The 23,493-nt window shown below is 37.9% G+C and overlaps 1 protein-coding gene across 5 annotated transcripts in view; it reads right to left on the bottom strand.

Moving 5' to 3' along the window:
• Positions 1–975: 975 nt before the first annotated feature.
• Positions 976–23,493, bottom strand: part of utrn (utrophin) — a 262,181-nt gene continuing 239,663 nt past the window's right edge. For all 5 annotated transcript variants that reach the window (XM_087805312.1, XM_087805309.1, XM_087805311.1 and 2 more), the window contains 6 exons: positions 23,202–23,267; positions 7,210–7,371; positions 5,465–5,702; positions 5,148–5,217; positions 3,616–3,641; positions 976–1,854 (listed from right to left, as the gene is read on the bottom strand). In XM_087805312.1, the coding sequence (XP_087661438.1) occupies positions 1,846–1,854; positions 3,616–3,641; positions 5,148–5,217; positions 5,465–5,702; positions 7,210–7,371; positions 23,202–23,267 (571 nt within the window). In that variant the 3' untranslated portion in view covers positions 976–1,845. The remainder of the gene's footprint in view (positions 1,855–3,615; positions 3,642–5,147; positions 5,218–5,464; positions 5,703–7,209; positions 7,372–23,201; positions 23,268–23,493) is intronic.

Here is a 23,493-nt window from a genome sequence, read left to right as displayed (position 1 = left end):
GTCAGTCTACAGTCAATCTACAGTTAATCTACAGTCAATATACAGTCAGTCTACAGTTAATCTACAGTCAATCTACAGTCAATCTACAGTCAGTCTACAGTCAATCTACAGTCAGTCTAACGTGAATATACAGTTAATCTACAGTCAGTCTACAGTCAATCTACAGTCAGTCTAACGTGAATCTACAGTCAGTCTAACGTGAATATACAGTTAATCTACAGTCAGTCTACAGTCAATCTACAGTCAGTCTACAGTCAATCTACAGTCAGTCTAACGTGAATATACAGTTAATCTACAGTCAGTCTACAGTCAATCTACAGTCAGTCTAACGTGAATCTACAGTTAATCTACAGTCAGTCTACAGTCATTCTACAGCCAGTCTACAGTCAGTCTACAGTTAATCTACGGTTAATCTACAGTCAGTCTACAGTCAGTCTACAGTCAATCTACAGTCGGTTTAGAGTCAGTCTACAGTCAATCTACAGTCAGTTTAGAGTCAATCTACAGCCAGTCTACCGTCACTCTACTTTCAGTCTACAGTCAGTCTACCGTCACTCTACAGTAAGTCTTCAAGGTCGCAGAGGTTACTGATGCTCAACATGAGTAGAAGACCCTTCAAGGTCACAGAGGTTCTTGATGCTCAGCATGAGTAGAAGACCCTTCAAGGTCACAGAGGTTCTTGGTGCTCAGCATGAGTAGAAGACCCTTCAAGGTCACAGAGGTTCTTGATGCTCAGCATGAGTAGAAGACCCTTCAAGGTCACAGAGGTTCTTGATGCTCAGCATGAGTAGAAGACCCTTCAAGGTCACAGAGGTTCCAGGTGTTCATTTCTGTTAAAACTCTACGTCAGCTTGAGTCCTTAGCTGAGCCGTCGTTCATCATCAGGGTGAACAGGAGGGGGCTCAGCTCACCGTCCTGGTGTTGATTTATCTCAACGTAGATTAAACATCAGCAACTCAAGACTCCACAAGTGTCGTTATTACAAAAGATTTATTCAGAATAAAACAACGTTCGCCACACGGTGATCTTCTATTGTACACACCTCAGGAAAACATTGTCATTACAGGTGTGATGGTTATGAGCCGACAGGTATAGTAGTGTTTACAGGAAGTACACACACACAAACACACACTCACTCACACACACACACACACGACGCGTGGACGACCGGAGGGATCAGGAGCTCCAGCCTCAGGTGCTTCAGTGAAGGTGACTCTTCTTCTGTGACACTGATACACTTTCACAACCAGGTTGTCGTCGTTCTCAGAAGATACACAACTGTTGACAGTCCAGGACAAGTGTGTCTACGAGTGTGAGGTAGAAGGCAATCATGGCTTTCCTGGGGCTTCTTTAGAAAACTACGTATACACGTTAAAATCTATATTTCCAAAACTCTCTTTGTACACAAGTCTTTACATCCTGGACCTCCACGCCTGGAACGACCGTTGAGGCACAAGTTCATGTTTGAAAGTCGCTTTAAAGGGAACCATCGACGCCTGGACCTGGTCTCGCCTCCAGCGTCGGAATGACCGAGAAATGGTGGGATTTCTGAGAAGAGGATTCGAACCTGAACCTGGTCACGTGGTTCTGAATGTTCAGACGTCCTGGTTCAGGGACCGTCACGGGTTCAGGGACCGTTAAGGGTTCAGGGACCGTTAAGGGTTCAGGGACCGTTAAGGGTTCAGGGACCGTCACGGGGTTCAGATCTACAGTTTTGTACACGTTGCATAGAACAAGACGAAGGTGGAACGAAGGGTCGAGTTTTCGCGTCTTTGGGTTTTAAAGGTGAGAGAAGGTATGTTTTGGGTCCGACATCATCATCACGTGGTTGGTCACTCAGCGTCGTCACATGACCTGAAACCAGATCCATCGACGTTAAACACGAGAGTATATAGTTTACGGTAGTAAAGATACTTTTATCACAGTTTTCATCAAAGAACCTGATCATTGACGAATTCAATTGACGAAGTATTGATTATATTTCAATTAAATTGGTAAATACAGGGATAATAATAATGTAGTATTTATGAGTATATATGTTGTACTGAAATATAAATATATATTGTATCATGTATTTTGTGTAACTTATATAATATGAGATGAGTTTAGGTTAATGTTTGTACAACTATGTGCCTTTAAATGATTGAGAAGTAATATTTTGGAGTAGAAATGCCTTCATTATTCACACAACTACAGTGTTTTTACATTACCATTTGTTTATAGTATTTCTTTCTTTTGTACGTACAGATAATGACATGTGTTTAAAATAAGTAAATGAAGACAATACGTTTAAAAAACTGCTACATGGAGCTCAGTAGCTAAAAACTGCTTCACAACAAGAACTAGAACATTTGTATTTCCAGAAGAAAAAACTCTGTCAATGTGAATGTGTCAACTGTAGAAGTAGTAGAAGTAGAAGAAGTAGTAGAAGTAGTAGAAGTAGTAGAAGTAGTAGAAGAAGAATAAGTAGTAGTAGTAGAGGTAGTTGTAGAAGAAGTAAAGGGGAATAGTAGAAGTAGAAAAAGTATTAGTGGAATTAGTAGTAGAAGTAGAGGATGTACTAGAAGAAGTAGAAGTAGTAGAAGAAGAAGAAGCAGTAGTAGAGGTAGTAGTCGTAGAGGTAGTTGTAGTAGTAGAGGTAGTTGTAGAAGAAGTAAAGGGGAATAGTAGAAGTAGAAAAAGTATTAGTGGAATTAGTAGTAGAAGTAGAAGAAGTACTAGAAGAAGTAGAAGTAGTAGAAGAAGAATAAGTAGTAGTAGAGGTAGTAGTAGTAGTAGAGGTAGTTGTAGAAGAAGTAAAGGGGAATAGTAGAAGTAGAAAAAGTATTAGTGGAATTAGTAGTAGAAGTAGAAGAAATAGAAGTAGTAGAAGAAGAAGTAGTAGTAGAGGAAGTAGTAGTTGAGGTAGTTGCAGTAGTAGAGGTAGTTGTAGAAGAAGTAAAGGGGAATAGTAGAAGTAGAAAAAGTATTAGTGGAATTAGTAGTAGAAGTAGAAGAAGTAGAAGTAGTAGAAGAAGAAGAAGTAGTAGTAGAGGTAGTAGTAGTTGAGGTAGTTGCAGTAGTAGAGGTAGTTGTAGAAGAAGTAAAGGGGAATAGTAGAAGTAGAAAAAGTATTAGTGGAATTAGTAGTAGAAGTAGTAGAAGAAGAAGAAGTAGTAGTAGAGGTAGTTGTAGAAGAAGTAAAGGGGAATAGTAGAAGTAGAAAAAGTATTAGTGGAATTAGTAGTAGAAGTAGTAGAAGAAGAAGAAGTAGTAGTAGAGGTAGTTGTAGAAGAAGTAAAGGGGAATAGTAGAAGTAGAAAAAGTATTAGTGGAATTAGTAGTAGAAGTAGTAGAAGAAGAAGAAGTAGTAGTAGAGGTAGTAGTAGTTGAGGTAGTTGTAGTAGTAGAGGTAGTTGTAGAAGAAGTAAAGGGGAATAGTAGAAGTAGAAGTAGAAAAAGTATTAGTGGAATTAGTAGTAGAAGTAGTAGTAGAAGTACAAGTACTAGCGGAATTAGTAGAAAAACTATAAGTAGAATAATAGTAGTGATAGTAGAAGTAGAAGAAGAATAGTAGTGAGAGTAGTAGATAAAGTAAAATGAGTAGAAGAAGTAGTAGAAGTAAAATAGTCTCACCTGTGCTCGTGCTGAAGGGCTCGAGGCTGCAGGACGAGATAAAACATTAGTTTGAAACATTTTTGCTCAAAAGTTGACGAACGTTCGTCTCTTGAAAATATTGACGACTTTGTTATTTTATGAATTATTCATTATTATTTCATTAGAATATTCATTTATTTCGTGTTTTTTTTTCCATGTTTTGTCACAAATATCAAGTTTCACATCAAGTGTGTATTTTAATGAATATAAACTTAAACAAATGTTTACATGTACACACATACACACACATTTTCACATACAAACACACACTTACCCATCTAACACACATGTACGCATACACATGTATGTACACACCCACACACATGTACACACCTAACCACATTATATTGTGTTGAAATACTGGATCAAACCTGTTTAATCGAACTTGAAAATTCAGAAAAAACGGTGACCTTGGACAAATGAAGATCTCCTGAGTCTGAAGAGACTTTGTCGAAAGACTGAGCGTCTCTGGAAGTCCACTAAACTTGAGGTGCATAGACTTCACCTCAGGGATCTGATGTCTTCTTACAATGAGATGGTGGAAACTGCCAGATCTGATTACATCAGAAAACTGGTAACAACAAATAAGAAAAACCCCAAAGTGTTGTTTGACACGATTAATTCTCTCGTGTCTCCTGCTCCTCATATCACGCCTGTCTTCTGTGAAGCTGACAGCAATGCATTGTTGAGGTTTTTACTGACAACATTAAATTGATCAAAGAGAAAATCTCTCCCCCTTTGTTTGGAACCCCTACTGTCTCTGAGCCCATCTCCTCCTCTTGGTCATCCTTCACTGCTGTATCTTTGGGTGATATTTCGGCACTAGTGAACAAGATGAAACCCTCCTCTTGCTCAGATGACGTCCTTCCTTGTAGGCTTTTTATCAAAGTATTTGATGTAATTGGCCCCTGGGTTACCAATATGGTGAACCTCTCCCTTTCCACAGGGGTTTTTCCCAATGCATTTAAACCATTGTGGAGCCTCTGCTCAAAAAGCCAGGCTTAGACTCTACTGAGCTCAGTAAGTTCAAGCCTATTTCTAAGCTCTCTTTCTTGTCCAAGATCACTCTACGGATTCAGCTTTACTGAAGGTGTCCAGTGACATCATGATGTTCTGGTTCTCTTGGATCTGTCCTCAGCCTTTGACACAGTTGAACCAGATCCTGCTGAGAAGACTGAGGGATGAAGACTGTCTGGGTCTGTGTTAGAATGGTTCTCATCTTACCTTTCTGGTCGCAGTTTTAGTGTATCTGTCAATCAAATGAGGTCTGAATCGGCAGATCTGTTGTGTGGAGTCCCTCAAGGTTCTGTTCTGGGTCCTTTATTGTTTTTGCTGTACTTGATTCCCCTCGGTAAAATCATTCAGATACATTCACACATGTACGAATACACACAAGTACAGACACACGAATACACAGGTGTGTGTATAAGCAGTTTGTGTCCGAGCTAGTTGTGAGTCAACAGGATGTTGTGCAGCATCAACACACACGAGTCATTCATGGAGTGACTCACCTGAGTTCTCTGTCAGTGGATCGTGCACCGTGGGGGAGGAAACACCGTTCGCCCTCAGATCCACCTCCGGCTGACGAGTGACACATTGTTGCAGATTAGTTACTTCTTCAGAGTCACAGGTAGTTCTTCATCAGAGTCACAGTTATTGATCATTGATTATTTCTGTGTTTGTTTGACAAGAACAAGTCGAACTTTCAGCTCGTGACACGTCAAGATGTAGTTGATGTAACATTATGGTTTATTCTGAAACCGGTTCTATCCGACGGTCGGTCCCTGAGGTCGCGACCTCTGGTCTAGGCGGTGCGGGCGTCGCTCACCTGGTGCAGCAGCTGCCGCAGGCGTGCGAGCTGCGACTCCAGCTGCTTGTTGTGTTCCTCCAGGATGTGCATCCGACCCTCCAGGCGGCCCTTGTGTTGTCGCAGCAGCTTGGCCTCGGCCAGGAGGTCCGACTCGTCCATGTTAGAGGACGAGCCCTCCGGCTCCCAGGGGCCTCCGGCCGGCGCCCCCCGCTGGCCGTGCTGCTCCTTCAGCTGCTCGTACTCCCGCTGCAGGGCCCTGCAGGAGATGCCGATACATTATGACCACAGAGTCGCTTCAATCCGCGGTTTGACTAAATGTTTCTCGTCTTTCAAGTTATTCTACTTCACATCTCACGACTCCTCTAGAGTTAAAGCTCCTCCTCTAGAGCTTAAGCTCCTCCTCTAGAGCTAAAGCTCCTCCTCTAGAGTTTAAGCTCCTCCTCTAGAGTTAAAGCTCCTCCTCTAGAGTTAAAGCTCCTCCTCTAGAGCTAAAGCTCCTCCTCTAGAGCTAAAGCTCCTCCTCTAGAGTTAAAGCTCCTCCTCTAGAGCTAAAGCTCCTCCTCTAGAGCTTAAGCTCCTCCTCTAGGGTTTAAGCTCCTCCTCTAGAGTTAAAGCTCCTCTTCTAGAGTTAAAGCTCCTCCTCTAGAGCTAAAGCTCCTCCTCTAGAGTTTAAGCTCCTCCTCTAGATGTTAAGCTCCTCCTCTAGAGTTTAAGCTCCTCCTCTAGGGTTTCAGCTCCTCCTCTAGAGCTAAAGCTCCTCCTCTAGAGCTAAAGCTCCTCCTCTAGAGTCTAAGCTCCTCCTCTAGAGCTAAAGCTCCTCCTCTAGAGCTTAAGCTCCTCCTCTAGAGTTTAAGCTCCTCTTCTAGAGCTTAAGCTCCTCCTCTAGAGCTTAAGCTCCTCCTCTAGAGCTTAAGCTCCTCCTCTAGAGATAAAGCTCCTCCTCTAGAGTTAAAGCTCCTCCTCTAGAGCTAAAGCTCCTCCTAGAGTTAAAGCTCCTCCTCTAGAGCTTAAGCTCCTCCTCTAGAGTTAAAGCTCCTCCTCTAGAGTTAAAGCTCCTCCTCTAGAGCTAAAGCTCCTCCTCTAGAGCTAAAGCTCCTCCTCTAGAGTTAAAGCTCCTCCTCTAGAGCTTAAGCTCCTCCTCTAGAGCTAAAGCTCCTCCTCTAGAGCTTAAGCTCCTCCTCTAGAGCTAAAGCTCCTCCTCTAGAGCTAAAGCTCCTCCTAGAGTTAAAGCTCCTCCTCTAGAGCTTAAGCTCCTCCTCTAGAGTTAAAGCTCCTCCTCTAGAGCTTAAGCTCCTCCTCTAGAGCTAAAGCTCCTCCTCTAGAGCTAAAGCTCCTCCTAGAGTTAAAGCTCCTCCTCTAGAGCTTAAGCTCCTCCTCTAGAGTTAAAGCTCCTCTTCTAGAGCTAAAGCTCCTCCTCTAGAGTTAAAGCTCCTCCTCTAGAGCTAAAGCTCCTCCTCTAGAGTTAAAGCTCCTCCTCTAGAGCTTAAGCTCCTCCTCTAGGGTTTAAGCTCCTCCTCTAGAGCTAAAGCTCCTCCTCTAGAGCTAAAGCTCCTCCTCTAGAGCTAAAGCTCCTCCTCTAGAGTTTAAGCTCCTCCTCTAGAGTTAAAGCTCCTCCTCTAGAGCTAAAGCTCCTCCTCTAGAGTTTAAGCTCCTCCTCTAGAGCTAAAGCTCCTCCTCTAGAGGTAAAGCTCCTCCTCTAGAGCTAAAACTCCTCCTCTAGAGTTTAAGCTCCTCCTCTACACTCCTTGAACACTGAGCTTCACCTCTGTTCCTCCTCCAGACGGGCGATGATTCGCTCCAGCTCGCCGCGCTCCTCCCTTTCCACCGCCTGCAGGATCTGGGCCGGACTCTGAGGCTGACTGTAGGGGGAACTCTCCCCGCCCAGGGTCTGGCAGTACTGGAGGATCAGTGTGTGCTCGTCGTCCCTGTGGGAGGAGAAGGTTCAGACCGTGAGCACCAGGTGAAGGACACTCTGACCTTCAGTGAAGACCTTGATTCTGACAACACCAGTGATGGGAAGACTTTCATTAAACACTTGTTTCATTATGTTCTATTATTGGAAATGAGCTTAATCTGCAATTACTGGGCGAACAATCCATCCTGTCATCCAACCATCTAATCGACCAACCATCCTTTTATCCAACCAGCCATCCATCTAATCCATCCATTAAACCATTTAATCAAACATCCATCCATCTAAACAACCAACCATCCATCCATCCATCCATTAAACCAAAGATCCATCCATCTAAACAACCATCCATCCATCCATCCATCCATCCATTAAACTAAAGATCCATCCATCTAAACAACCATCCATCCATTAAACCAAAGATCCATCCATCTAAACAACCAACCAACCATCCATCCATCCATCCATCCATCCGTCCATTCATCCATCCATTAAACCAAAGATCCATCCATCTAAACAACCAACCATCCATCCATCCATCCATCCATCCATTTAACCAAACATCCATCCATCTAAACCACTAACCAACCAACCATCCATCCATCTAAACAACCAACCATCCATCCATCCATTAAACCAAACATCCATCCATCCATCCATCCATCCATCCATCCAAAGATTCAATGAACCATAAATCCAACCTTCTAATAAATCATCCATCCAAGCAATGATCTCATCAACCATCCATCCATTGGTTTGACCCTGAGATTAAAATAAAGTCAAGATGATCTCTGTGTCAAAACCATCATAACAACACGTGTAGCTTCACTTCCACGACCTTCAAATTCAAGTGTAGGATTCATCGTCGAACTAAAACCTTCTCTTTGCATTCCTGATGTGAGATGAAGACACTAATACTCATGACGGCAGAATCCTGTCAGATTACGAGTGATTTGCTGATGGAACAGAAGAATAAAATCATAACAAGTCACTAAGCAGCTTGTTTTTTCATTTCCTGAAGTACATTTGGTTTAACCTGAGGTATGAGTATGTTTTCAATGAAGTACTGTTGAACACGACATGTTTTCAATGAAGTATTGTTGAACACGACATGTTTTCAATAAAGTATTGTTGAACACGACATGTTTTCAATGAAGTATTGTTGAACACGACATGTTTTCAATGAAGTATTGTTGAACACGACATGTTTTCAATGAAGTATTGTTGAACACGACATGTTTTCAATAAAGTATTGTTGAACACGACATGTTTTCAATGAAGTATTGTTGAACACGACATGTTTTCAATGAAGTATTGTTGGACACGACATGTTTTCAATGAAGTATTGTTGGACACGACATGTTTTCAATGAAGTATTGTTGGACACGACATGTTTTCAATGAAGTATTGTTGGACACAACATGTTTTCAATGAAGTATTGTTGAACACGACATGTTTTCAATGAAGTATTGTTGAACACGACATGTTTTCAATGAAGTATTGTTGGACACAACATGTTTTCAATGAAGTATTGTTGAACACGACATGTTTTCAATGAAGTATTGTTGGACACAACATGTTTTCAATGAAGTATTGTTGGACACAACATGTTTTCAATGAAGTATTGTTGAACACGACATGTTTTCAATGAAGTATTGTTGAACACGACATGTTTTCAATGAAGTATTGTTGAACACGACATGTTTTCAATAAAGTATTGTTGAACACGACATGTTTTCAATGAGGTTTTGTTGAACACGACATGTTTTCAATGAAGTATTGTTGAACACGACATGTTTTCAATGAAGTATTGTTGAACACGACATGTTTTCAATGAAGTATTGTTGAACACAACATGTTTTCAATGAAGTATTGTTGAACACAACATGTTTTCAATGAAGTATTGTTGAACACAACATGTTTTCAATGAAGTATTGTTGAACACAACATGTTTTCAATGAAGTATTGTTGAACACGACATGTTTTCAATGAAGTATTGTTGAACACGACATGTTTTCAATGAAGTATTGTTGAACACGACATGTTTTCAATGAAGTACTGTTGAACACGACATGTTTTCAATGAAGTATTGTTGGACACGACATGTTTTCAATGAAGTATTGTTGGACACAACATGTTTTCAATGAAGTATTGTTGAACACGACATGTTTTCAATGAAGTATTGTTGAACACGACATGTTTTCAATGAAGTATTGTTGGACACAACATGTTTTCAATGAAGTATTGTTGAACACGACATGTTTTCAATGAAGTATTGTTGAACACGACATGTTTTCAATGAAGTACTGTTGAACAAAACATGTTTTCAATGAAGTATTGTTGGACACAACATGTTTTCAATGAAGTATTGTTGGACACAACATGTTTTCAATGAAGTATTGTTGAACACGACATGTTTTCAATGAGGTTTTGTTGAGCACGACATGTTTTCAATGAAGTATTGTTGAACACGACATGTTTTCAATGAAGTATTGTTGAACACGACATGTTTTCAATGAAGTATTGTTGAACATGACATGTTTTCAATGAAGTACTTTTGAACAAAACATGTTTTCAATGAAGTATTGTTGGACACAACATGTTTTCAATGAAGTATTGTTGGACACAACATGTTTTCAATGAAGTATTGTTGGACACGACATGTTTTCAATGAAGTATTGTTGAACACAACATGTTTTCAATGAAGTATTGTTGGACACGACATGTTTTCAATGAAGTATTGTTGAACACAACATGTTTTCAATGAAGTATTATTGAACACAACATGTTTTCAATTAAGTATTGTTGAACACAACATGTTTTCAATGAAGTATTGTTGAACACAACATGTTTTCAATGAAGTATTGTTGAACACGACATGTTTTCAATGAAGTATTGTTGAACAAAACATGTTTTCAATGAAGTATTGTTGGACACAACATGTTTTCAATGAAGTATTGTTGGACACAACATGTTTTCAATGAAGTATTGTTGAACACGACATGTTTTCAATGAAGTATTGTTGAACACGACATGTTTTCAATGAAGTATTGTTGAACACGACATGTTTTCAATAAAGTATTGTTGAACACGACATGTTTTCAATGAGGTTTTGTTGAACACGACATGTTTTCAATGAAGTATTGTTGAACACGACATGTTTTCAATGAAGTATTGTTGAACACGACATGTTTTCAATGAAGTATTGTTGAACACGACATGTTTTCAATGAAGTATTGTTGAACACAACATGTTTTCAATGAAGTATTGTTGAACACAACATGTTTTCAATGAAGTATTGTTGAACACAACATGTTTTCAATGAAGTATTGTTGAACACGACATGTTTTCAATGAAGTATTGTTGAACACGACATGTTTTCAATGAAGTATTGTTGAACACGACATGTTTTCAATGAAGTACTGTTGAACACGACATGTTTTCAATGAAGTATTGTTGGACACGACATGTTTTCAATGAAGTATTGTTGAACACGACATGTTTTCAATGAAGTATTGTTGAACACAACATGTTTTCAATGAAGTATTGTTGAACACGACATGTTTTCAATGAAGTACTGTTGAACACGACATGTTTTCAATGAAGTATTGTTGAACACAACATGTTTTCAATGAAGTATTATTGAACACGACATGTTTTCAATGAAGTATTGTTGAACACGACATGTTTTCAATGAAGTATTGTTGAACACGGCATGTTTTCAATGTAGTATTGTTGAACACGACATGTTTTCAATGAGGTATTGTTGAACACGACATGTTTTCAATGAAGTATTGTTGAACACAACATGTTTTCAATGAAGTATTGTTGAACACGACATGTTTTCAATGAAGTATTATTGAACACGACATGTTTTCAATGAAGTACTGTTGAACACGACATGTTTTCAATGAAGTATTGTTGAACACGACATGTTTTCAATGAAGTATTGTTGAACACAACATGTTTTCAATGAAGTATTGTTGAACACGACATGTTTTCAATGAAGTATTGTTGAACACGACATGTTTTCAATGAAGTATTGTTGAACACGACATGTTTTCAATGAAGTATTGTTGGACACGACATGTTTTCAATGAAATATTGTTGAACACGACATGTTTTCAATGAAGTATTGTTGAACACGACATGTTTTCAATGAAGTATTGTTGAACACGACATGTTTTCAATGAAGTATTGTTAGACACGACATGTTTTTAATGAAGTATTGTTGGACACGACATGTTTTCAATGAAGTATTGTTAGACACGACATGTTTTTAATGAAGTATTGTTAGACACGACATGTTTTTAATGAAGTATTGTTGGACACAACATGTTTTCAATGAAGTATTGTTAGACACGACATGTTTTTAATGAAGTATGGTTGAACACGACATGTTTTCAATGAAGTATTGTTAGACACGACATGTTTTTAATGAAGTATTGTTGAACACAACATGTTTTCAATGAAGTATTGTTGAACACGACATGTTTTCAATGAAGTATTATTGAACACAACATGTTTTCAATGAAGTATTGTACAAAGAAACTGTCTACTAAAGAAGTTTGAAATGAAGAGAAAAAGAACCGATAGATCGTGAGGTGGTTAATAAACGTCGGATCAGGGACGAACCATCGAACAAGGCGAGGACGAGAGACGTCGTTAAGATGATTGACAGCCGGAGTCGAGCGGACGGAGACGAACCAGCGAAGGACGAGGAGGATCATGAACCGTGAGCTCCGGGAAATACTGGGTCGGAACGAGAGTCCGGGAGGTGAAGAGACGACGATCATTTTCGAACGCCGGCGTCTGGAGGGAGTTTTCTAATCTGAACCCTCGCAGCAGCGTCTCCACGACGCCTGGCGACGCTTCTTCTGAAGCTCGACACCAACATCTGCCAGACTGTGGCGCCGCGGAGATAAAGGAGAGGAACGAGGGAACAGAGGGAGTGTTCAGGGTTTAGAAGATGACGGAAGAGTTGAATTCCTTGACTTCCTGCCACAGGAAGACGAGTGAAGGGAGGATGATGAAGGAGAGAAGAGAGGGAGGAACAGAGTGAACGGAGGATGATGAAGGAGAGAAGAGAGGGAGGAACAAAGTGAACGGAGGATGATGAAGGAGAGAAGAGAGGGAGGAACAGAGTGAACGGAGGATGATGAAGGAGAGAAGAGAGGGAGGAACAGAGTGAAGGGAGGATGATGAAGGAGTGAAGAGAGGGACGATGATGAAGGAGAGAAGAGAGGGAGGATGATGAAGGAGAGAAGAGAGGGACGATGATGAAGGAGAGAAGAGAGGGAGGATGATGAAGGAGAGAAGAGAGGGAGGATGAAGAAGGAGAGAAGAGAGGGAGGATGATGAAGGAGAGAAGAGAGGGAGGATGATGAAGAGGAGAAGAGAGGGAGGAACAAAGTGAAGGGAGGAAGATGAAGGAGAGAAGAGAGGGAGGAAGATGAAGGAGAGAAGAGAGGGAGGAACAGAGTGAACGGAGGATGATGAAGGAGAGGAGAGGGAAGATGAAGGAGAGAAGAGAGGGAGGATGATGAAGGAGAGAAGAGAGGGAGGATGATGAAGGAGAGAAGAGAGGGAGGATGATGAAGGAGGGAAGAGAGGGAGGATGAAGGAGAGAAGAGAGGGAGGATGATGAAGGAGAGAAGAGAGGGAGGAAGATGAAGGGGAGAAGAGAGGGAGGAAGATGAAGGGGAGAAGAGAGGGAGGATGAAGGAGAGAAGAGAGGGAGGATGAAGGAGAGAAGAGAGGGAGGAAGATGAAGGGGAGAAGAGAGGGAGGATGAAGAAGGAGAGAAGAGAGGGAGGATGAAGGAGAGAAGAGAGGGAGGATGATGAAGGAGAGAAGAGAGGGAGGATGAAGAAGGAGAGAAGAGAGGGAGGATGATGAAGGAGAGAAGAGAGGGAGGATGATGAAGGAGAGAAGAGAGGGAGGATGATGAAGGAGAGAAGCGAGGGAGGATGATGAAGGAGAGAAGAGAGGGAGGATGAAGAAGGAGAGAAGAGAGGGAGGAACAGAGTGAACGGAGGAAGATGAAGGAGAGAAGAGAGGGAGGATGATGAAGGAGAGAAGAGAGGGAGGATGATGAAGGAGAGAAGAGAGGGAGGAACAGATGAAAGAGAAGATAAAGATGGAGGGATGACGGAGAACAAAGATAACACAAATTAAAAACACAGACTCGCGGCCTGAGGCGTCGATGACAACCTTCATCAGAGCGTCTTTGAAACAGTGCATTGTGGGAAACATCATCAGAAGCGCCGAGTCACGGCAGAAGTTCTGAGGCAGACCAGCGTGTAATTGTTTTATCTTTAACTTTATCTTAACTTATTTCATTGATCTTCTTAGTTCAGTCAGAGGCACCTTCTTATCTCGTTCACCAGACGCTCAGGAAACCATCCGTTCCACTTCCTGTTGTGCACTTCCTGTAGTTTCTCCAGAGTGAGGCGTTCAAACAGAGGAGCTTGATTTGTCCACCACAGCAGCACCTCATCATCATCATCATCATCTTCATCATCATCTTCATCTTCATCTTCATCCTCATCATCATCATCATCATCTTCATCATCTTCATCATCTTCATCATATTCATCATCCTCATCATCATCATCATCATCTTCATCATCCTCATCATCATCTTCATCATCTTCATCATCATCATATTCATCATCCTCATCATATTCATCATCTTCATCATCTTCATCATCATCCTCATCATATTCATCATCTTCATCATCTTCATCATCGTCATCATCGTCATCATCTTCATCATCTTCATCATCTTCATCATATTCATCATCTTCATCATCTTCATCATCATCTTCATCATCTTCATCATCATCCTCATCATCTTCATCATCTTCATCATCATCCTCATCATCTTCATCATCTTCATCATCTTCATCATCATCTTCATCATCATCATATTCATCATCTTCATCATCTTCATCATCATCATCATATTCATCATCTTCATCATCGTCATCATCTTTATCATCTTCATCATCATCATATTCATCATCTTCATCATCTTCATCATCATCCTCATCATATTCATCATCATCCTCATCATATTCATCATCATCATATTCATCATCTTCATCATCTTCATCATATTCATCATCTTCATCATCTTCATCATATTCATCATCTTCATCATATTCATCATCCTCATCATATTCATCATCATCCTCATCATATTCATCATCTTCATCATCATCTTCATCATCATCCTCATCATCTTCATCATCCTCATTATATTCATCATCTTCATCATCTTCATCATCCTCATCATCTTTATCATCTTCATCATCTTTATCATCTTTATCATCTTCATCATCCTCATTATATTCATCATCCTCATTATATTCATCATCCTCATCATCCTCATCATCTTCATCATCTTTATCATCCTCATCATCCTCATCATCTTTATCATCTTCATCATCTTCATCATCTTTATCATCATCATCCTCATCATCATCGTCCTTACTTCTTCATCATCATCATCATCATCTTCATCATCATCTTCATCATATTCATCATCTTCATCATCATCATCATCTTCATCATATTCATCTTCATCTTCATCCTCATCATCATCATCATCATCTTCATCATATTCATCATCCTCATCATCATCATCATCATCTTCATCATCCTCATCATCATCTTCATCATCTTCATCATCATCATCATCCTCATCATCTTCATCATCCTCATCATCTTTATCATCTTCATCATCTTCATCATCTTTATCATCATCATCCTCATCATCATCGTCCTTACTTCTTCATCATCATCATCATCATCTTCATCATCATCTTCATCATATTCATCATCTTCATCATCATCATCATCTTCATCATATTCATCTTCATCTTCATCCTCATCATCATCATCATCATCTTCATCATATTCATCATCCTCATCATCATCATCATCATCTTCATCATCCTCATCATCATCTTCATCATCTTCATCATCATCATCTTCATCATCATCATCTTCATCATCTTCATCATCATCATCATATTCATCATCCTCATCATATTCATCATCTTCATCATCTTCATCATCATCCTCATCATATTCATCATCTTCATCATCTTCATCATCGTCATCATCGTCATCATCTTCATCATCTTCATCATCTTCATCATCATCTTCATCATCATCCTCATCATCTTCATCATCTTCATCATCATCCTCATCATCTTCATCATCTTCATCATCATCATCATATTCATCATCTTCATCATCTTCATCATCATCCTCATCATCTTCATCATCTTCATCATCATCTTCATCATCATCATATTCATCATCTTCATCATCTTCATCATCATCATCATATTCATCATCTTCATCATCGTCATCATCTTTATCATCTTCATCATCTTCATCATCTTCATCATCTTCATCATCTTCATCATCATCTTCATCATCTTCATCATCATCTTCATCATCTTCATCATCATCCTCATCATATTCATCATCTTCATCATATTCATCATCTTCATCATCTTCATCATCTTCATCATCTTCATCATCATCATCATATTCATCATCATCCTCATCATATTCATCATCTTCATCATCTTCATCATCATCTTCATATTCATCATCATCCTCATCATATTCATCATCTTCATCATCTTCATCATCATCTTCATCATCATCCTCATCTTCATCATCCTCATTATATTCATCATCTTCATCATCCTCATCATCTTTATCATCTTCATCATCTTTATCATCTTTATCATCTTCATCATCCTCATTATATTCATCATCCTCATTATATTCATCATCTTCATCATCCTCATTATATTCATCATCCTCATCATCCTCATCATCTTCATCATCCTCATCATCCTCATCATCTTCATCATCTTCATCATCCTCATCATCCTCATCATCTTTATCATCTTCATCATCTTCATCATCTTTATCATCATCATCATCATCCTCATCATCATCGTCCTTACTTCTTCATCATCATCATCTTCATCATCATCTTCATCATATTCATCATCTTCATCATCTTCATCATCTTCATCATCTTCATCATCATCATCATATTCATCATCATCCTCATCATATTCATCATCTTCATCATCTTCATCATCATCTTCATATTCATCATCATCCTCATCATATTCATCATCTTCATCATCTTCATCATCATCCTCATCTTCATCATCCTCATCATCTTTATCATCTTCATCATCTTTATCATCTTTATCATCTTCATCATCCTCATTATATTCATCATCCTCATTATATTCATCATCTTCATCATCCTCATTATATTCATCATCCTCATCATCCTCATCATCTTCATCATCCTCATCATCTTCATCATCTTCATCATCCTCATCATCCTCATCATCTTTATCATCTTTATCATCTTCATCATCTTCATCATCTTTATCATCATCATCATCATCATCATCATCGTCCTTACTTCTTCATCATCATCATCTTCATCATCATCTTCATCATATTCATCATCTTCATCATCATCATCATCATCTTCATCATCATCATCATATTCATAATCCTCATCATCTTCATCATCTTCATCATCTTCATCATCTTCATCATCATCATCCTCATTATATTCATCATCTTCATCATCCTCATTATATTCATCATCTTCATCATCCTCATCATCTTCATCATCCTCATCATCTTTATCATCTTTATCATCTTCATCATCTTTATCATCTTCATCATCTTCATCATCATCATCATCATCCTCATCATCATCGTCCTTACTTCTTCATCATCATCATCATCATCTTCATCATCATCTTCATCATATTCATCATCATCTTCATCATATTCATCATATTCATCATCGTCATCATCTTCATCATCTTCATCATCTTCATCATATTCATCATCTTCATCATCATCATCATCATCTTCATCATCATCCTCATCATATTCATCATCATCCTCATCATATTCATCATCTTCATCATCTTCATCATCTTCATCATATTCATCATCTTCATCATATTCATCATCTTCATCATCTTCATCATATTCATCATCTTCATCATCATCTTCATCATCATATTCATCATCATCTTCATCATCCTCATTATATTCATCATCCTCATCATCCTCATCATCTTCATCATCTTTATCATCTTTATCATCTTTATCATCTTTATCATCTTCATCATCTTTATCATCTTTATCATCTTCATCATCTTCATCATCTTCATCATCATCATCATCCTCATCATCATCGTCCTTACTTCTTCATCATCATCATCATCATCTTCATCATCATCTTCATCATATTCATCATCATCTTCATCATCTTCATCATATTCATCATCGTCATCATCTTCATCATCTTCATCATATTCATCATCATCATCATCATCTTCATCATCATCCTCATCATATTCATCATCATCCTCATCATATTCATCATCTTCATCATCTTCATCATCTTCATCATATTCATCATCTTCATCATCTTCATCATATTCATCTTCATCATCTTCATCATCATCTTCATCATCATATTCATCATCATCCTCATCATCTTCATCATCCTCATTATATTCATCATCCTCATCATCCTCATCATCTTTATCATCTTTATCATCTTCATCATCCTCATTATATTCATCATCTTCATCATCCTCATTATATTCATCATCTTCATCATCCTCATCATCCTCATCATCTTCATCATCTTTATCATCTTTATCATCTTCATCATCTTTATCATCATCTTCATCATCATCATCTTCTTCATCATCATCTTCATCATCTTCATCATCCTCATCATCTTCATCATCATCTTCATCATCTTCTTCATCATCATCTTCATCATCCTCATCATCATCCTCATCATCTTCATCTTCTTCATCATCTTCATCATCTTCATCATACTCATTATCTTTATCATCTTTATCATCATCTTCATCCTCCTCATCATCATCTTCAGCATCATCATCATCATCCTCATCATCACCCTCATCATCTTCATCATCCTCATCATCATCTTCATCATCTTCATCATCCTCATCATCTTCATCATCTTCATCATCTTCTTCATCATCTTCATCTTCTTCATCATCTTCATCCTCCTCATCTTCATCATCATCTTCATCTTCTTCATCATCTTTATCATCCTCATCTTCATCATCATTCATCATCCTCATCATCTTCATCATCTTCATCATCATCCTCATCTTCTTCATCATCATCATCTTCGTCATCATCTTAATCATCACCTTCTTCATCATCTTCATCATCACCTTCATCATCTTCATCATCATCTTCATCCTCATCATCTTCATCATCATCATCATCTTCATCATCATCCTCATCATATTCATCATCATCCTCATCATCCTCATCATCCTCATCATCTTTATCATCTTTATCATCTTCATCATCCTCATTATAATCATCATCTTCATCATCCTCATTATATTCATCATCTTCATCATCCTCATCATCCTCATCATCTTCATCATCTTCATCATCTTTATCAGCTTTATCATCTTTATCATCTTCATCATCATCATCATCTTCATCATCATCATCTTCTTCATCATCATCTTCATCATCTTCATCATCCTCATCATCTTCATCATCATCTTCATCATCATCATCTTCATCATCCTCATCATCCTCATCATCTTCATCTTCTTCATCATCATCGTCATCATCTTCATTATCTTTATCATCTTTATCATCTTTATCATCAACATCATCCTCCTCCTCATCATCATCATCCTCATCATCATCATCATCTTCATCATCCTCATCATCCTCATCATCTTTATCATCTTCATCTTCATCATCATCTTCATCCTCCTCATCTTCATCATCATCCTCATCATCTTCTTCATCATCATCTTTATCATCCTCATCTTCATCATCCTCGTCATCTTCATCATTCATCATCCTCATCATCTTCATCATCATCCTCATCTTCTTCATCATCATCATCTTCGTCATCATCTTCATCATCACCTTCTTCATCATCTTCATCATCACCTTCATCACCTTCATCATCATCTTCATCATCATCATCTTCATCATCTTCATCATCATCTTCATCATCACCCTCATCATCTTCATCATCTTCATTATCATCTTCATCCTCATCTTCATCATCTTCATCATCTTCATCATCTTCATCTTCATCATCATCATCATCATCTTCATCCTCATCTTCTTCATCATCTTCATCATCATCTTCATCTTCATCATCATCCTCATCTTCATCATCTTCATCATCATCTTCATCATCATCCTCATCTTCATCATCTTCATCATCATCATCATCTTCTTATCACTGAAGAATTCTTAAAAGTCTTTTCCTCTTTCATCTTCAGACTGTCTTGTTATTGTTTTACGATCAGAGGCTCAGAGACGCTTCTGGCGCCTCGTGGCTGTTTTTCATCCTTTTGTTTTCATGCTATTAAAGCATTAGTTCGCGTCTCATTAGTGGACCAGAGTCTTCTGGAGCTTCTCATTAGTGGACCAGAGTCTTCTGGAGCTGCAGGAGAAACATCTCAAGCACCGATGTCACCAGGAAATACTTCTTTCTTTCTCTCCGAGGGAACACTTGCTGGAGAACATCTTCTCAGGGACTTCATCATCATCATCTTCGTCATCATCTTAATCATCACCTTCTTCATCATCTTCATCATCCTCATCTTCATCATCACCTTCATCATCTTCATCATCTTCATCCTCATCATCTTCATCATCATCATCATCTTCATCATCATCCTCATCATATTCATCATCATCCTCATCATCCTCATCATCCTCATCATCTTTATCATCTTTATCATCTTCATCATCCTCATTATAATCATCATCTTCATCATCCTCATTATATTCATCATCTTCATCATCCTCATCATCCTCATCATCTTCATCATCTTCATCATCTTTATCAGCTTTATCATCTTTATCATCTTCATCATCTTTATCATCATCATCATCTTCATCATCATCATCTTCTTCATCATCATCTTCATCATCTTCATCATCCTCATCATCTTCATCATCATCTTCATCATCTTCATCATCCTCATCATCTTCATCTTCTTCATCATCATCGTCATCATCTTCATTATCTTTATCATCTTTATCATCTTTATCATCAACATCATCCTCCTCCTCATCATCATCATCATCATCCTCATCATCATCATCATCTTCATCATCCTCATCATCCTCATCATCTTTATCATCTTCATCTTCATCATCATCTTCATCCTCCTCATCTTCATCATCATCCTCATCATCTTCTTCATCATCTTTATCATCCTCATCTTCATCATCCTCGTCACCTTCATCATTCATCATCCTCATCATCTTCATCATCATCCTCATCTTCTTCATCATCATCATCTTCGTCATCATCTTCATCATCACCTTCTTCATCATCTTCATCATCACCTTCATCACCTTCATCATCATCTTCATCATCATCATCTTCATCATCTTCATCATCATCTTCATCATCACCCTCATCATCTTCATCATCTTCATTATCATCTTCATCCTCATCTTCATCATCTTCATCATCTTCATCATCTTCATCATCATCATCTTCATCCTCATCATCATCATCATCTTCATCATCCTTATCATCATCTTCATCTTCTAATCACTGAAGAATTCTTAAAAGTATTTTCCTCTTTCATCTTCAGACTGTCTTGTTATTGTTTTACGATCAGAGGCTCAGAGACGCTTCTGGCGCCTCGTGGCTGTTTTTCATCCTTTTGTTTTCATGCTATTAAAGCATTAGTTCGCGTCTCATTAGTGGACCAGAGTCTTCTGGAGCTTCTCATTAGTGGACCAGAGTCTTCTGGAGCTTCTCATTAGTGGACCAGAGTCTTCTGGAGCTTCTCATTAGTGGACCAGAGTCTTCTGGAGCTTCTCATTAGTGGACCAGAGTCTTCTGGAGCTTCTCATTAGTGGACCAGAGTCTTCTGGAGCTGCAGGAGAAACATCTCAAGCACCGATGATGTCACCAGGAAATACTCTATAATAAGAACATCTTCTCAGGGCCTCAGACCCACAACCAGGAAACACGTCTGACTCAACAATCACTCGTTTCCATGGAAGTGTGTTTTTTTAACGTGTATTTACTTTTAAATGAACGAACACGTGTACAATTTTATCAGTGATGTAGGGAATACTACTGTAAATATTATATACTACTGCAAATATTATATACTACTGTAAATATTATATACTACTGCAAATATTATATACTACTGTAAATATTATATACTACTGCAAATATGAAATACTACTGTACATATTATATACAACTGCAAATATTATATACTACTGTAAATATTATATACTACTGTAAATATGAAATACTACTGTAAATATTAAATACTAGTGTAAATATTAAATACAACTGTAAATATTATATACAACTGCAAATATTAAATACTACTGTAAATATTAAATAAAACTGTAAATATTATATACTACTGCAAATATGAAATACTACTGTAAATATTAAATAAAACTGTAAATATTATATACTTCTGTAAATATGAAATACTACTGTAAATATTAAACACTACTGCAAATATTAAATACAACTGTAAATATTAGACACTACTGTAAATATGAAATACTACTGTAAATATTATATACAACTGCAAATATTAAATACTACTGTAAATATTATATACAACTGCAAAAATATGAAATACTACTGTAAATATTATATACAACTGTAAATATGAAATACTACTGTAAATATTATATACAACTGCAAATATGAAATACTACTGTAAATATTATATACAACTGCAAATATGAAATACTACTGTAAATATTAAATACTAGTGTAAATATTAAATACAACTGTAAATATTATATACTACTGCAAATATGAAATACTACTGCAAATATTAAATACTACTGTAAATATTAAATACAACTGTAAATATTATATACTACTGCAAATATTAAATACTACTGTAAATATTAAATAAAACTGTAAATATGGAATACAACTGTAAATATTAAACACAACTGTAAATATTAAATACTACTGCAAATATTAAATACTACCGTAAATATTATATACAACTGTAAATATTATATACTACTGTAAATATTAAATACTACTGTAAATATTATATACAACTGTAAATATTAAATACTACTGTAAATATTAAATACTACTGTAAATATTAAATACAACTGCAAATATTATATACAACTGTAAATATTAAATACGACTGTAAATATTATATAATACTGTAAATATTAAATACTACTGTAAATATTAAACACTACTGCAAATATTAAATACAACTGTAAATATTAGACACTACTGTAAATATGAAATACTACTGTAAATAATAAATTCAAGTGTGAATATTAAATTCAACTGTATATATTAAATACTACTGTAAATATTGAACACAACTGTAAATATCGAACATACAACTCATGCTGTCACAGACCGTGAACACAACCGTGTGTAACCAGAGTGTAGAGTGTAGACGTGTGTAGATGTTAGACGTGTGTAGATGTTAGACGTGTGTAGACGTGTGTAGAAGTGTGTAGATGTTAGACGTGTGTAGATGTTAGACGTGTGTAGATGTTAGACGTGTGTAGACGTGTGTAGACGTGTGTAGAAGTGTGTAGATGTTAGACGTGTGTAGTTGTGTGTAGATGTTAGATGTGTGTAGACCTGTGTAGACGTGTGTAGAAGTGTGTAGATGTTAGACGTGTGTAGATGTTAGACGTGTGTAGACGTGTGTAGAAGTGTGTAGATGTTAGACGTGTGTGTAGACTCACATGCTGCCTGTGGCGGAGCTGCTGTCTGTGGGCAGAGAACCGTTGGAACGTTCCATCTGAGCCAACCTGGAGACAAAGTGAGGTCAGAAGATAAACCTAAAGTGAGGTCAGAAGATAAACCTAAAGTGAGGTCAGAAGATAAACCTAAAGTGAGGTCAGAAGATGTCTATCTCTGGACGTCCACGGATCTCTATCTCTGGACGTCCACGGATGTCTATCTCTGGACGTCCACGGATGTCTATCTCTGGACGTCCACGGATCTCTATCTCTGGACGTCCACGGATGTCTATCT

This window comes from Callionymus lyra, chromosome 13 (genome assembly GCF_982586985.1).
Source record: "Callionymus lyra chromosome 13, fCalLyr1.hap1.1, whole genome shotgun sequence".
Classification (NCBI taxonomy): domain Eukaryota; kingdom Metazoa; phylum Chordata; class Actinopteri; order Syngnathiformes; family Callionymidae; genus Callionymus; species Callionymus lyra.
This window is presented reverse-complemented; position numbering and strand designations above follow the sequence as displayed.